The sequence below is a fragment of the Daucus carota genome, chromosome 1, assembly GCF_001625215.2.
Source record: "Daucus carota subsp. sativus chromosome 1, DH1 v3.0, whole genome shotgun sequence".
Classification (NCBI taxonomy): domain Eukaryota; kingdom Viridiplantae; phylum Streptophyta; class Magnoliopsida; order Apiales; family Apiaceae; genus Daucus; species Daucus carota.
In genome coordinates, this window is record NC_030381.2 from 40981487 (window position 1) to 40997745 (window position 16259).

The 16259-nt window shown below is 35.4% G+C and overlaps 2 protein-coding genes across 3 annotated transcripts; one reads left to right on the forward strand and one right to left on the reverse strand.

Moving 5' to 3' along the window:
- Positions 1–333: 333 nt before the first annotated feature.
- Positions 334–7548, reverse strand: LOC108203413 (uncharacterized). 2 transcript variants are annotated; one of them, XM_064084220.1, is made up of 5 exons: positions 7394–7548; positions 4303–7209; positions 2216–3997; positions 1439–1688; positions 334–1334 (listed from the first exon to the last, which is right to left on the reverse strand). In XM_064084220.1, the coding sequence occupies exons 2-5, from the start codon at positions 7123–7125 to the stop codon at positions 754–756; spliced, it is 5436 nt and encodes a 1811-aa protein (XP_063940290.1). In that variant the 5' UTR covers positions 7126–7209; positions 7394–7548; the 3' UTR covers positions 334–753. The 2 variants fall into 2 exon arrangements, with proteins under 2 accessions (XP_063940290.1, XP_017227827.1); XM_017372338.2 differs by having other exon boundaries at positions 7390–7548.
- Positions 7549–9403: 1855 nt separating this feature from the next.
- On the forward strand, positions 9404–15149 carry LOC108208525 (uncharacterized). Its single transcript, XM_017379060.2, has 9 exons — positions 9404–9560; positions 10367–10447; positions 10989–11038; positions 12276–12353; positions 12605–12662; positions 12747–12796; positions 13074–13182; positions 13259–13320; positions 14909–15149. Exons 1-9 carry the CDS (start codon positions 9474–9476, stop codon positions 14949–14951), a joined length of 618 nt encoding a protein of 205 aa, XP_017234549.1. The 5' UTR covers positions 9404–9473; the 3' UTR covers positions 14952–15149.
- Positions 15150–16259: the final 1110 nt, after the last annotated feature.

Consider the following 16259-nt stretch of genomic DNA (forward strand, 5'->3'; position numbering starts at 1 on the left):
TATTATTTGAAGAAATCGAAAGATATATTTTAAAATAAATTAAATATATTTTTCATATAATTTCTTAGTTTTCTCAAATTATATTATGTACATAAATTTCAGTCAAGTCAAGATATATTCAATTTAGCCGGTCATAATACATGAACTAACTTTCACTTGTAGCCTCGCTTTGAAGTATATGACGGCTTACTGCAAGGACACGTGAATCAGAGAACCCGTCCCACAAAAACTAAGCTCTCCAAAACCCCAATTCACCAAATACCAAATTACCAAGACTTATTACATTCCATATGTAATCATATTAAAGTTCCCAGAGATTCTGTCCAAAAAAAAAAAGAAAAAAGGTTCCCAGAGATGTAAAAAATTATTTCAGCATATCAAACATATACTAAGACGGTTAAGAAGTTAGCCAGCCACATAAAACCGGAGTCTAAAACCGGGGTCAGAAGAATACTATACAAACCATACATACAACCATCTCAACAGGAAAAACCTGCAGATTTTAATGAAATGAAACTAGTGACGGGATTAGTATTTTATGTACCAAAAATGCCTTGATATTTGAAACTGGTTAGTTAAGAATTTGGTCTGGCTTAAGGCAGAAGCAGCAACCAAACTGACATCTTAAACCCATCGTCTCAGAAAGGCTGAGGTTAGAGGAAAGATACTATCGACTGTTCAAACTCCAAACCGAGTCGGGTATTTATACGACTCCATTGATCAGACTACGAAGCTGAAGAGAGTGACTAAATTTCATTCAGATAAGCTCTCATTTTTACCTTCATTCAGGCTATAAGAGGTTTTCAGTGCTTCAGCAGTAATAATAGCAGACGCTGCCCTACTTCTAGCAAGGTCTGCTCTATAAAGCAATCTCTGCGCTTTTTCCCTTTTAAATCTTGCAAAATGAGACACACGCTTGGCTGCATTTGATGCCTCACGCACACCAAGCTCATCAAGATCTCGCACACCAAACTGCATATTCCCTGTCCCTGGGTACACCTCCGACTGGTAATGCATTTGAATTGGCCGATCCGGGAACTCAATGTCACGCCGCTGCACCCCATTTCTCTTTCCAGGTGTTCTATGGTTGTATGAAGGCGATGCATGCAAATTGCTACGAGGCATTATTGCCCCAATCTTTTTTGACTTGTTTTTGTAAAGTTTGGGGTGATTATCATAGTCAGGTGCGCCATTGTTCGGCGAAACATATTCATGGCTGCAAACATCACTTGGCGAGTAAATCCTCATTGAAGGGGAAGTATCTGAATTTTCAGGACTATAGTCAGGATACGTAGCTTTCTCATCTCGAAATGCGAATGAATTTGATCTTCTTCCTGCAAGTGCAAAAACAAATGTGGAAAAATCAGCCACAGCACTAAGATGCTATACCGTGACCAACTAAAAAAAACACTGGGTAAGCATATATAGGATTTGTTACCAAAAGTATGACCACTATCTTGATCCCCAATGATAGCATGGGCAATGTGAATTTTCTTCTGTGATCTATGTTTCGAACCCTTATTAGGCACTTCCAAACCACGTGGCTTTAGACAGAAAGCGAACATGGCTGGTTTTTCCACAGGTGGTGGTTTCTTCACCTTACCTCCACGAGCAGCGGCAGTGTTGGCTTTGCTCACTAGTTGATTCCATTCTTGCAATTTCTGTTGGTACCTTTCCCAAGATGGAGGCTGATAAAGCGCAAGAATATCAGTACATTTTGTTACAAAACAACCTTATTCACTGTGAGGGCTAAACACAGCTATCTTTATACTTTTCTATAGGACAGGCAGCATAAAAATTGTCAACCTGATCAAAAATTGACTACTAGCATATGATTAACTAAAATAAGGGATATGACATGTAACCTTTCTAAGCATAAAGAATTAAAGATTTCACTTAAAACTCAGTAAGTTTCAAATAGTGACTTTCGCTAAGGGTCTAGTTACTGAATCAGTTCATCAGTGGTACTCCTCTGTGCATTGTTTCCACTTCTATTCATAAGCAATAATATTATTCATTTATGTTGACTCGTTGAAAAAATATAATCAGAAGGTATGAACCCAATACCAAAGGCACTCAGCTAATTGTTCCTATACCACTTGTCCTTTTATATTAAATCTAATGAGCCGGGTTGGGGTACAACCATCCAAAGAAAATTTAAATAGAAGATTAATAATAAATCAAATGACCAAATGAACAAGTAAAAGTGAAATACCTGCAGCTGCCTTATCAATGGATACCCAGTTTTCTTCCGCTTTTGCTGCCAATGTTGGAAGATGGCATTTATTACTTCACCCGGCACAACCCCAACCATGAGCTTTTCTAATTCAGCAACGGTAAAGTCATCACGTCGTTGAGCATAGGCAACCTTCTCTAATGTATCCATAGTTTTTTCAAAAAGATCATCAGTAATTGCCACATGACAAGTTTCCTGGGTTTGAAAATCGATCCATTGCTCATCTTCACTATCCATGTCATATAAGATCTTTGATGGATTCATAGCCATGTCAATATCATCCTCAATCTGCCGGAAGTACCTGGGAGAACGAGTAAATGGAAGTTTTTCCATATTAGCTTCACACTCCTCCACTAAATGTACACCAGGTATAGGAATGTTTTTCACAGAAGCTGCACGAATGTTGCGGTTATAACACTCCTCATGCATTTCCTTAAACAGCATCCATTGACCCCTGTCAGGGAATTCCAAGGCCCAGTCTTTTCCTCCTTTCCACATCATGGCATGTGTGTAACGGTTTGTTGACCCAGGTTGGAAGACATGAAGTACTTTGTGCGAATACCTTGTACTTCCAGAAAACTTGACAGCAAGTCTCCACTCATTTTGATCTGCAACTTCTAGGGTAACACGAGCCCCATATTCTCTCCAGCATCGATCCCCAAGAGTTATTAGAACATTTGAATCACATGCTAATAACTCCAAGTTTCTCTGGGAACCTTTAGTGTCATCATATGTCCTCTTTTCACTGGCTCGCCTAACTCGCCGGAAAGGATGCCCATTCTGATTTAGAGGTTTATGTCTCGGACTAAATTCTGAACCAGCAAAAGGCATAGCATAATGGACCTGAGTTCGTGGTTTCCTGGGTCCAGTGCCAAAGCCACTGTGAACAACATTTATTCTCTCACCATGCCAAGCAGGAGAGATTTCTCCAAGAGGCGAGGAATTCAAGTTTCTTGTGTTGGGAGTCCAAAAATTTGTGGGACTAAAAGTGTTGGGGCTCGTAATTATTCCATCGCTCGTAGCAGAAATATAATCAGAAACCCTCGATACACCAGGCGATTTACCAAGAATGCTGCTCTTTGCTGAATCAATCTCCGGGATTTCAACACGCATGCTATCCAAATTAAGAGAATCACTCTCCCTAGAAATACCTGAGCCCGGATCTTTATATGACATCCTATTTTTCAGTGTCAACAGCCTCTCTGGTTCTGGATTGTGACTTTCCCTATTCAGGGAGTGGGCAATAACATTAGTACTTATACATCCACCGTCATTGGAGCAATTAAATGTTCCATCAGCATCTGAACCTTTATCTTTGTAATGTAGAGATGACATAGTTGTGCCACAGTTCATGCTACCAGTCAAAGGATGAGTTTCTATCTGGCCTTTGGTATGTGATAAACATCCAGAATGCCCCTCATCTAACAAGAAAATTCCTGGAGTACTTTCAGGGACCACCGGGAAGATCTCAGAACCATGTTTGGCTACAGCACAATCATTGGTTGTTGACTTTGAAGTGTTTTCTACATGATCCAAGGAACAAGCAAGTGTACACTCCCTAAGACGCACACATGCTATACTACTTTTCATCAGCAGGCTTAGATGAAGGCTACGGAATACAAGCGGTGCAGCACTAAAAGAAAGAGCGAGTGGTAGAATCCCATGCATCACATTACAGCAAGGAGGCTGGCTCCTATTTTCCTTGCCAGTTTTAGAAAGACCGATGGGTATTATATCCTGGAAAGATTTTCTTCTAGTACCCTGATAGAAGATGGACAAAAAGTCTAAAGTTAATAAAACTCTAATCAAAGTTTATTTATATATATTGTTAGATGCAGACAGGATTTCCTCTGTCAGTTGGCATATCAGTTATAAATAACATGTATTACTGAGAAGCAATGCTGTTATGAAACAGGTAAGAGAGAAACAAGTATTCAAAAAGTCATAACTCCTTTAACAGCCTATTCTTGATCACCGAAGTTGGACGCTTTGGGTAGTTATTTACTTGTTTAAATAATAAAAAAACAAAAAGAAACATAATATATAGATGCAATTTTAACAGATACCTGAAAGGAGGATTGCCAGCTAACAGAATTTATGTGTATCTGCTTGCTCCCACTTTCAAACGCTTGGATGTTCTCCAGAGTGCATTCAGGAAGAGGAAGTTTCTTAGAAAATAAACATTTCTTCTGCAAAATGGAATCTAGGTGCAACCAGCTAGAATGTTTTAATTTGGAGAAGCTGTAGAATGAAAAAATATGCTGCTTCCTAAGATCTTGTGTGCATGAGAGTTTAAATCTTATTGACGTTACTGGAATTTGCAAATCAACAGACTCCCTCGGTTTCTTTGTGTCAAAAAACATACTAAGAACAATGAAAAGAAAGGCAACAGCCTGCTTCAGGCAACCTTCAAGGAGGAAAAACCTCAAACCAACTTCATTGTCAACAAAAAGCATCTCAAAATAAACTGTGGGCCATGTACTAACTATTGCGCCATATTGCTGCAATAATGAGAGTCGGAAATATCTGGACATCTCAGAACCAAATGGGAAATCAAGGAGAAATCGGACTGGTAATCTTACTTGAGACACAAATTTTTTAAATGGTATCAAAGCCAGGTTCAGCTTAGACATGCCATCACTACCTATCAACAACATCATCTTGCTCGGGTTGACGCTATCTAAAAGAACATTTTCCTTATCTGAAGTGGAGAACCTATCCGCAACAGTCAGCAACCCATCCTCTGTAGGTAAATTTCTCTGCACATTGTTATTCACTGACATAGAAATAAATGCATCTTTTTTCTTGTGAAACCGTCTCCTGAAGTAAACAGTGGGTAAGCCATTCTCTTTTGAGCTAGTACGATGCTTTGACATCACTTCCCCACCATCTGCCTCCACAGCTAATCTATCCACAGAATCAGAATAGCGTACTCCACTTGTTTGTTTTTCCAACAAACATACATTACTATTGCGCTGTGCATTTGTGACATTTTTAGATGATGGCGATGAGTCACTGGGGGACGGATGGAACGTTTTCTGCTTTTTTACACCGGTCAAAGATTTAGCTCGATTGGAACCAGCCAACCATGATATAATAGGCTCCGACTCCAGATGACTTAAGGCGTTGGTGTCTTTTACACTCATACTTAGATCTTTTCTGGTCTCGTCAATTATTTTATCCTCAGCACAAGACGGTAGTGGCTTTCCCGCATCTGTAACTTCACTACGCAGAAGCAAGAGCATGAACCTCTCATTTTGAAGGCTAATCCATTCTTTATCCTTGTCATCATATTTCACATGATGAAGTTTCCTCTCTTCATCATAATCATTGACAAGCCCATGATACCACCTCTCGTCCAATGGCCAAAACACCTTGATCCTTTTGTTTAAAAACCACCTAGGATCTTTGTCCATATACACAACTTCATAGAAATGGCGTCGCTTGCGAGGACGTCCTTTCTCTTTGTGGTTATACCTTGGTCTCAGTAATCTGCTAGCAGTATCAGGAGAAGGGCAATCCGAACTAGCTTGCATGTTCTCTGCGTGACTACCAGTGTCTCCACCAGAATGACTTAAGGAAGATTTGCTTTTGCAAGAAGGCCCAGTGCACCGAGGATCGAATCGAGATGAAAGCATCATGGCTGCATTTTTCTCGAGATTTTCCTCATTATCTGTGGAATCTTCAGAAGTACTTTCTGTGTGGCCAACTGCAGGTTGAGCTTTATCTGCAAATTCTAAACTATCCAACGGCAGGCCCTTTCTTTTCTTCCCATGTTTCTGCTCTTTTTTAGAAGATGCATCAGCGACTTTTCCTTCATCAGTAATAACCTTTTTTCTTCTCTTCTTAGCATGCTGCGGTGTACTCGGTAAAGCAGTTGCACAATCCTTAAAATCAGTGTTCAGCATGGCAGTCTGATCAACCAAGTCTCCTCGATCAATAATCAACTGTTCTATTCTCTTTTCATCAGCATCACGTATATTCAGTTTATCTACGGTAGTATCCTTCCGATCAGGGTTCGAATTGACAGTTTGATCAACTGAGCTTCCTTTATCAACAACCAACGGTTCTCTTCTCTTCTTAGCATGCTGGGGTATTCTTGGTATTGCAGTCGCACAATCCTTCTGGTCAGAGTTCAGATTGGCAGTCTGATCAGCCGAGCTTCCTTTATTAACAATCAAAGGTTCTCTCTTCTTGCCCTGCTGGGGTACTCTTGGTATACCAGTCGTACAATCCTTCAAATCTGTTTCCAGTTTGGCAATCTGATCAACCGAGTTCCCTTCATCACTAATCAACTTTTTTCTTTTCTTCTTCTTTGCATGCTGGGGTATGCTAAGCACATCAGTCTCACAATCCTTCAAGTCAGAGTCCAACACTTCAGTCTGATCAACCGATTTCCCTTTATCAACAACCAACTTTCCTCTCTTCTTCTTAGCATGCAAGGGTACACTCAGTACTACAGCACCACAATCCTTCAAATCAGACTTAGTTTGTCCACTCTGAACAACCGAGCTAGATGATCCCGACTGCTTCACAACATGACTCTTACTCCCAGCAGATCCTCGTTTCTTTCTCGGAACCCTGACAGCATCACCACCACCATCAAAACCAACTGATAATCCACCCACTCCACCACCTCTATCCATACCCTGACCCAATTCCGACTTCCCCAAGCTCCCATTATCGACACTAGTCCTACTCTTTTTCACCTTTGTCTCGCCACTACTTTCCACATTATCTTTCCCCTTCCTCTTTCTCACCTTCTTACCACCATCATTTACACCACCACTCTTCCCCTTCCCGCACCCATCATCCGAACCCTGATTATCCACAAACCCACTTTCTTTCGAGATCACCGCACTTGTCGACTTCACTAAACTATTTTCCATCAAAAAAAACTCAATTCAAACCCTCCACACAAAAACCCCCAAATTTCATATCCCATCATAAGCCTACAAACCCCAATTTCAGATCTGAAAATACAAAAACAACCTATCAAATCATCATACATTAACATATATTCACACATTTGAGCAAGAAACTAACAATAAACAACGATTCAAATGAAAAACTAGCTAAAATATCCCAAAAAATAGGGGGAAACTTGAGAAATTTAAGAAGAATAATGAAAAGGAACATGAATTAAAACGTACCTGCCTCGGAATTAACGAGGCATCGCAAATCGAGTCGTTGAAGGAGTGAATTTAGGGTTTTTTATTTGGGGAGAAAGTGATAGAGAGAGGCAGTTCAATTGGGAACCCTAATTCCTCTTCTCATTTGATTTCAATTGTTTATTTCTCCCTATTTTTAGGTTAATATATAAAAATATATAAGAACTGCTCTTTTTCTCCATTTTTTTATTTTGTTATTTCTTTCGTGAAGAGTATGCCAAGAAAGTGTAGACGGTAAAGAGTTATTTAATTCTCACAAATATAAGTGTAGTTCAAATATTAGTATCTCGGTTCTGCTTTTAAATCACTTTTAACCCTTCCAAAGCACGGACCGATATATATTTCGTAATTTATTATTTATAATTTAAATTTTAACATCATGTTATTAAAATTTTAGTATTAAAGAATTGAATTTTAATTAAATTATATTAACAAACTAATCATATTTTCTCATAGAAATTTAACTTTTACAATTTATTATCAATTTATAAATATTTTTCTGTTATTAATATGTGATAATTTATTAATCAAATAATTTTAAATCATATTTCATATTTCATATATTTTAGCATATTAGAGTTAGAAAGGGTTATGTAATGATTCTGTTTGTATTGAAATAGAACACGTTAGAATTAAAATAAGTTAACGTAGGTTCTTGTTAAAAAATGATATTCAAAATTGTATGTCTATAATTTTATTTTTAACATCAATATATTTTCTTTATGAGATATTATATGCTAATGTATCGTCATGAGTGTTTTTTAGTATTTGAAACTGTTCAAGAATGTAAGAGTAACAGACCTCCGCACGCTGTTATAGTTCCAAAAAAAGAGTACCAAATCGAAAAAACATAACTAAAATCTTGGACTACAGATTATAAACATGTTGGTTTATTATAATATAATTATATACTTCGTAATTTATTATTTATAATTTAAATTACTGTAGTGTGTGTGTATATATACATGGGTCTAGGTCCCTAGCATATGTATGCTGAGGACCTGTTAAAAAACGGGTTAATTATCAAGTTGGTCACTGAAGTGGGTTTAATGTATCAAATTGGTCACTGAACTCAAAACGGTATCAAGATGGTCACTGAAGTGGCTATAAATATCAAACAATTACCTTGAAATATAAGTTCAAGCAGTAAAAATATTATTTATAAAGTTTTACACATTATTTTTTAATGTTACCAAAACCAAGTAAAAGGTTATGACTTCTAGTATTTAAAATAATATATTTATATTTTATCGAGTTTATTTATTATTTATATTTTATTATATAGTTATTTTTTTTATTTTAATTAAAAATAAATAATAAATAAACTTGATAAAATCTAAATATATTATCATAAATATTAGAAGTCATAACCTTTTTGTTGGTTGTGGTAACATTCAAAAATAATGTGTAAAACTTTATAAATAATATTTTTACTGCTTGAACTTAAATTTCAAGATACTTGTTTGATATTTATGGCCATTTCAGTGACCATCTTGATACCGTTTTGAGTTCAGTGACCAACTTGATACATTAAGCCCACTTCAGTGACCAACTTGATAATTAACCCGTTAAAAAACATACAATTTTCTGGCCGTTGGATGTATATCCAGGATCCAGCGGCCAGGATCAAAACAAAATTTTAGCACGTCGAGCGCTTTTTTACGGACGGAGACCTGGACCCTATATCTATTTGATAATGATGATAAACAGATAAATCACATATGTCTGATATATATTCTTAAATAAGAATTGTATTTATATTATTTAGTATACTAAGGATGGGTACATTTTTTTCATGATTTAATCTACTTATTTTACCGATTAATTATATACTTGCATCAATAGGTATTTTTATCTTCAAAAATTTATAAACTCATAGATCGATCTAAAATAAAATAAAAAGCAATTAATTGAAAAATATAAATAAATAATTAAATATAATATAAAATAAGAAAAGTAAAAGTATGAGGGTAAAAATTAAAATGCAGAAGACAGAAGAAAAGAGGGGAGAAATAAAAAGAGGATAATGAAAAAGGAGATCGAAAATAGAAATTGCGGAGAAAGGGATGGCTGCTTGTACGCACGATCACAGCTGCGAAGAACACGATTGTTCTTCCGATTGGTCTCTCTACAAACACATTGATCTTCCCAAGGTAACGAACAAAAAATCTCTCCCCAGCTTTGATTTCTTTCTCAACTCTTTTGTTTCTTCAATTCACACTCGTTTCTAGTTGCTCCCAAATTTTCGGCCTCTTTTATGTACTAATTTGTTTTGATTGAATAAACAACGTTGCTCAAGCTGAAACATGTTATTGATTCTGTAAAACTAACAAGATAAAGTGTAGTGACAAGAATTGAGATGATTCCAGGCTGCTCCTCAGCTTTCCCCGTATTCTGTATGAATTGCTAGTTAGATACCTAATTGACAAGTCTCGTCTTCTGGAACTCGTATATTGATTGATAAAGATTACTAAACTTGAGAAAATTAGAATGGTTCAACTGCGATTTGTCGACAAGTTTTGGTGCTTCAAACATTGCGGACTTCGTTCATATTCTAGCTTATAACATTGATGTGGTCAACCTAAATCTAGCTCACAGGCTTAAGTATCTTTATGTTACTCCTTTAGTCCTTTTTACTTGGGTTTCATCTATTATCTCAAATTCAAATAGCTTAACGAGTTGCACTGTTTAATTCTTAATGCCCTTACGATTATGAATGTAAGCTTATCAAATGACTATATTCTTCTTGAATTATTTTCAGTACAGTATATGTTTGGAAAAGGAAAATCCCAAATTACACTTTTCAACATAGCAAAAAACATCATTGAAAATTTTTAAGTAGTTATTCCTTTATTTTATATATTAGTGTTTATTAATAAGTTTTATAATCAACTATGATGGTGATTGAACTTAAGCTTCCTTATATGATTTAAGAAGTTCTTTTACTGTTGTTGTCAAGGTGTCTGCTTTGAATGAGGCTGTTCCAGGAAGTGTAAAGTCAGTTTTTAAAGCTTGGGAACAGCGTTTGAGTATTTCAGAGGTAAATGTTAAATTGCATCTCATCTGATTTCATGTTCACATGCAGGTTTTTCTATTGTTCGGAAGGTAGATCTAATTTGAATAGTTTTCATTATTTGGACTCTTTAAATAGACAACCACACATTTTTCTATCTTATGGCTGAAATCTTCACCGATTTCTAGGAGTTTAGTGTCCAATCTGACAAGTGATAGTCCAATTTTATCTTTGGTAAATGAAAATAATTAACAAAACAGATGCCCTTTTTCATATTTTTATATTAGAATGTTGTCATGAATTTGTATTTTATAATAAATTGAATATAGGGAGAACTATACAGGTAGTCAGAGCATGATATCATGTTAAGAAAATTGCCTATATATGCTTTAGGTGAATAGCTAGGGGAACAGAAGGATCAAATTATTACCTTTATATATTTTAAAATATATTTATTAATGCTTATTCTCAGTACCTGGCCATTTTATGCTATTAACGAAGTGCTTTGATATTAACTTTAGACACTTCAATTATTTTCGACAATGGTGTGTGCTTTTGCTTATGATAGGGTCACTTGGAAAGCAACGAGGGGGATCCAGAGTTGATCGTTTTCATTCCGTAAGTGTTTATTGAATTCTTTTTGGCCATTCATATATATGTCATGCTGGGAAGTACTTCGATTGCTTCAGTCACCTTTACAATTTTACCTGTTGATCTAATTAGGCTACTTTAATTGCTTAATTTACTTTACCTGATGATTTTATTGGTTTAGTTGTCTACACTGGAACCCAATCCAGATATGTAGTTTATGTCACTGTATGTACTAATCCCTACTTGACGCCACTTTACACACACACACACACACACACACACAGAGAGAGAGAGAGAGAGAGAGAGAGAGAGAGAGAGAGAGAGAGATGTATACATATGTGTATATGTATGTATGTATACTATTGCTACTCCTTGAGTTATTTAGATTTTAGGACCTTTACTTATGGCAGAAGTGGAGGGGAGGGGATTTGGTAGTTCTGCACATTATAAATCTGTTCTGTTCAGATTTAAAGGAAGTTTTCTTATACATAATCTTTCTCGTACTTGATTTTAATATCTAGTGTTCATCCATCTGACATCAATAAAATTCAAAAACGGTACCAGTAAATATATGGTAGTACATATTCAAATATATTTATGATGCTGTTGTGTCAAGTATACAGTATTAGATTCTAAATTGTATTTTTATAAAAAAGATTATAACTTCTATGCATATCTTTTTATTGTTGTTGCTATTACTATTAATTTTATTTCAACTATTTTTATTTTTATATAACCGATTTATTGGTCACCAAAAAATTTCTGAGCAAGCTTATTATATAGAATCTTAAAAAGAGAAAGATGAAGTATTTCTAGATGTAGCCAATGAGAAACAAAGTTATTGTAAGTGAAAGCTTACCATTGAACCAAACTGTGTGACTTTATCTAACAGATAACTCATATTTGCATAAGTTTCTCATCTTGCTTATATATGATAATGATGCTTTCATGAGTATCCTTGTCCCATCAACAGACCCTACTTTATGTGATTGTGCACTCTGATCTTTTTCTGGTTGTCCATGTTAGTTTTTAAGTCCTTGTGAATAGAACTGCACTTAATCAGCAAGGAAAAATAGTGCACTATTGTTTTCACTTATATGTGCACTTAAGTAGAATTATGACTGAAAGCATATTATAGTTCTGTTGAAATCTATATACATCGTTGTTTATATATGTCTCATCCGACTATGGCGTTGTATTAACTCATTTTCGTGTCATTTTCTGCTAGTTGCCTTGACATTTCCCTCTAATTTATTTTTAATAGATTTACTTCAGATGTTAAGATCAAGAGCATTTCGATCATTGGTGGCAGTGATGGAACAAGTCCTTCTAAGATGAGAGCGTGAGTTCAATACAATTTTATTTTTTGAATTCCTTCTTACTGAATGCAGCTACATGACTAAGGAAGCATATATCTAGAAATAATAGTTTGTGATTACATTACCTCTAATTTCATGTTCTTAGTCCTGATAGTGGTAGGTTTGGAAAGTTTAAGAGGGTTGAATGTCTGTTTTGGTTATAAAGTCACTTGTCCATGTATCAATTAGTTATTAAATTATGTAGTAAACCATCTCTGTATTTATACTTGCACAGGTTTATAAATCGAGATGGTATAGACTTTTCAGACGCTCAAACTATGCAACCAGTTCAGGTATTTTTTTTCATATTTTTCACGTTGATAAATTTATTCACGAAACCTATCAGCTTTCATATCAATATGTTTCTCTGTCTTAAGGAATGGGAATTGGCTGAAAATACAGAAGGACTTTTAGAATACCAGACAAGGTATGTTATTGGACCAATTTTTGATTAATATTATAGTTATTATATTTTTGCATTAGTACCTTGGTTTGCAAGTTTATATCATAACTTGAGTTGCTTTCTGCTACTGTTACAAATACTGATGATAATAAAGAATTCTCATTGTGATGCATTAAATATCTTAATGTAACCAGATATATATAAGATAAGACATTTAGGTTTTAATATCCACATCCGTTCTCCACTCCGTGGAAATTTAAAAGTTCATTACATCCTGACTATCTACCTATTCTGGAAGCAGATATTCTAGGTTTCAAGGTGTTGGAAGTCTCACCTTGCATTTTCCTGATAATTATGGTGGCGACACATCGGAAATTCATTACATTGGCTTGAAAGGTGAAGCCACCCAGGTAATACAGTTGCTATCATCGATTTAAATATCTCTTTGTGCTTTCTACAATATGATCTTTTTTTGTGTAATAACAGTTGAGGAGGGATGTTGTTGCGACGATTGTCTATGAACTCATGCCCAACCCATCTGATCACAAGTAAGTATTCTATTCCTCTGTGACAAGTTTAGTTAATGGCTGGACTGCATTATGCATAAAAGTGGTTGTTACTGGCGAAACTAATTCGTCAGCTGTTCATTCAAATTTGACATATGCTGGCTGAATACAAACAATTGTTGCAGAACCTAAAGCATATATAATCAGGGTATAACGCAGTAGAACATAAAATTAATGCAGAAACCCAAGTGGTCGGTTTCTAGTCCTCGGCTATATGGAGTCTAAGTAGTAATGAGATGCTTAATTTTATTAGTTATATCTTCATTCAATTATTAGTTTTGAAACACCTTTGTTACAAGAACCAGCCCTAGAGTGCTACTTCCCCTCCGGTGGCCCCGGGCGTGTTCTGAAAAAATTGATTCAGTTGGAACTAGATGACTTCTTGCATCTTCTACCGGAACTGAATTGTAAAGATTCAACTCGATCAACTTTGATCTGTAAAACATTTTCCAAGATACTTAACTGCATGCCATTGTGTATATGAAAGTGTTTCCAAAATGTGTTGTGAAGTTTCGTGTTGTAGCTCAGAACTGTAACAAATGCAGATATTGAATCAATGAATCTTCTTTTAACATTGACAGTGTAAAGCTAGGAAGCATGAGTGCTATTGCGATTTAGGAGTTGCATTTTAACTAAAATTAAATGCTCAAATCAATGAGTTCATCATCCTCAATAATTAAAAGATATAAAATAATATGATGAGGGTAGTATTTTATCATGGTGTCAGATAATTCAACATATCGAGGTCAGAATGGGGTTGGGTGGCGTAAGATTCTTTTTATTCTCTTGCGCAATAAAAATAATTGAAGTAGTTCAATCATGTCAATCATTAAAAGGTGAAAGATTAAATTAACAATAATTCAGAAAAATCGAATAGTCAAACTAAGTCAAAGTCAACGGGTATGAACATACATATATCTATCGATTACAAACTGCCCCTCCTGATGTAAGTCTCAATATTTTAAGTAGGGCGGCCTCTCAATTGTTTTGCAATTCTTCTTTTGTTCACATTCACTGCCCCTCCTGCATTTACCCCGAACCCTGACCAACAATACAAAATAACTCGGGGTGGTGGACCCTATACATATCCAGCCACACCCTGCTGCCGCATCCGAGGTGCAATACTCCACCCATTGCTGCACCCATGCTTCTTAGGTGCAAAGAAAAAGCATACTACCTTCGTCTATGGTAGTTTCTAGTCCCCTTTCATTCTGCTAATTTTTTTAAAGATTAACATTAGAGATAAAACCAAGTATATAAACCGTTTTTGAAACCTCTTTCTTTGTAAAAGAGTCGTATGGGAAAAGACCGTAAAAGAATTCAACGTACATCCCGAATCCCTATTTAATTACCTTATTGACCTAGCTTATGAACCACAATTGGTGCAGCTAGAGTTATTATCCCTATTCTCTGAGTTGTGTGTGTGTATTAATTCCAAGGATACAAAGTAGCTATGGCTCAGTCTAGCTCCAGCTTGATTTATATTTCCTTTTTGGGACATGTTTCAATCCTTGTTATAAAAGTTACTATTATATATATTTAGGGCTAAACTACCTCTTCCTTTGCACAGGACACGAGCGGAGGGGGGAGGTGGACTCTCACGTGTGGAATGAAGAACGTATTGTATTACTTACAGTCAAGTCCTTTTCTTTTGAAGTCATGTATGTAAAACATTGTGCAGACTGTGCAGTCCACCTTTTCTAGAAAATGATTGTCTCATTTTGTGGTTCAAGGATCAAGATGGGCGGGGTTGTATCAGAACTTTTTTGATTTTGATATTTTATCAAAACAAAATGGCATTAGAGATGTTACTGCTTGCTCATGGATTTATTTGATCATAAATCTTTTGTAGACTGCTTTTTTTTTTTTTTTTTGGGAAGACGAAGGAAAGAGCTGTTTTGATTCTTTCTTCCTTCGATGCCTGGTGGCTGAGTGAAGTAGAATTTTGTGACAAGATAAGTTTAGTTTCAAATATGTTGCACTTGGTTTTCATTGGTCAGAAAAAATTTAACAGACATAGATGGGTTGCTTTCAAATCCGAAGGTGACCTGAAATGTTGCATTTGGTTTACATTGGTTAGAAAACTTTTAAATGGCAGGGGTTGTATTCAATAAGATTCAAAAATATTGCATTTAATTTTCATTGGTTAGAAAAATTTAGGCCTTGTTTAGGAATCAACGGATAAGGTTAGCTTTTAGCAGATTTAAGTTGTTTGATTAGCTTTTTGTGACACATATCAAAACCTCTAATCCTCAAAGTAGCTTTTTGTAAATTAGTTTTTTGAATCAAAATCTCTATTTCAATCGGCTAACTATCAAATACTAGTATTAGCGGATTAAAATGGTCCAATCAGAGCCTTAATGAAAATAGAAGGGTCGCCTCATATCCAAAGGTCACGAGGGGTCACCTCACATCCAAAGGTTACCTTAAGGGTAGAGGTTGCATTAAACCCGGATGTACACTTCGATTCCAAAAATGTTGTATTTGGTTTATATTGGTTAGAAAAGATTTAACGCATATACATGGGTTGCATTTAATTCGATCTGTATTGTTTGTTTTTTTAATGAAATCTTAATTATTTAATTTGAATAAAGAAGTAATATATTAGAATTTTAAGTATTCAATTAAAATTAAAATAATATATTGTTTCTTAAAATCTCATAATATTTCATAAAATTCTAAAACATGGCTAAATCTTGGAATTACTGTCGCCCGACTCTCTCTCAATTATTGAGTTGTATCGAACAAGTCTCAAATCACTGGATTTGGGTATTTAAAATTTTATATTCCCTCAATATCAATAACAATTAACAAGGATATATCTATTTCTTAACAAGTGAAGATATATTAATATATAGTGTTTGGGGTTTGGATTCGGACAATTAAATACTTGAATGATGAATTTGTGTTTCGTATCAATA

Bases quoted from the DNA above. Each gene is read 5' to 3' on its own strand.
- LOC108203413 (XM_064084220.1), bottom strand. From the start codon at position 7,125: ATGGAAAATAGTTTAGTGAAGTCGACAAGTGCGGTGATCTCGAAAGAA. The intron at 3,998-4,302 runs GTATCTGTTAAA...ATCTTCTATCAG, and splicing joins GCTGGCAATCCTCCTTTCAG to GGTACTAGAAGAAAATCTTT. The intron at 1,335-1,438 runs GTAACAAATCCT...TTGCACTTGCAG, and splicing joins AGATAGTGGTCATACTTTTG to GAAGAAGATCAAATTCATTC.
- LOC108208525 (XM_017379060.2), top strand. From the start codon at position 9,474: ATGGCTGCTTGTACGCACGATCACAGCTGCGAAGAACACGATTGTTCT. The intron at 12,663-12,746 runs GTATTTTTTTTC...CTCTGTCTTAAG, and splicing joins AAACTATGCAACCAGTTCAG to GAATGGGAATTGGCTGAAAA. The intron at 12,797-13,073 runs GTATGTTATTGG...TTCTGGAAGCAG, and splicing joins CTTTTAGAATACCAGACAAG to ATATTCTAGGTTTCAAGGTG.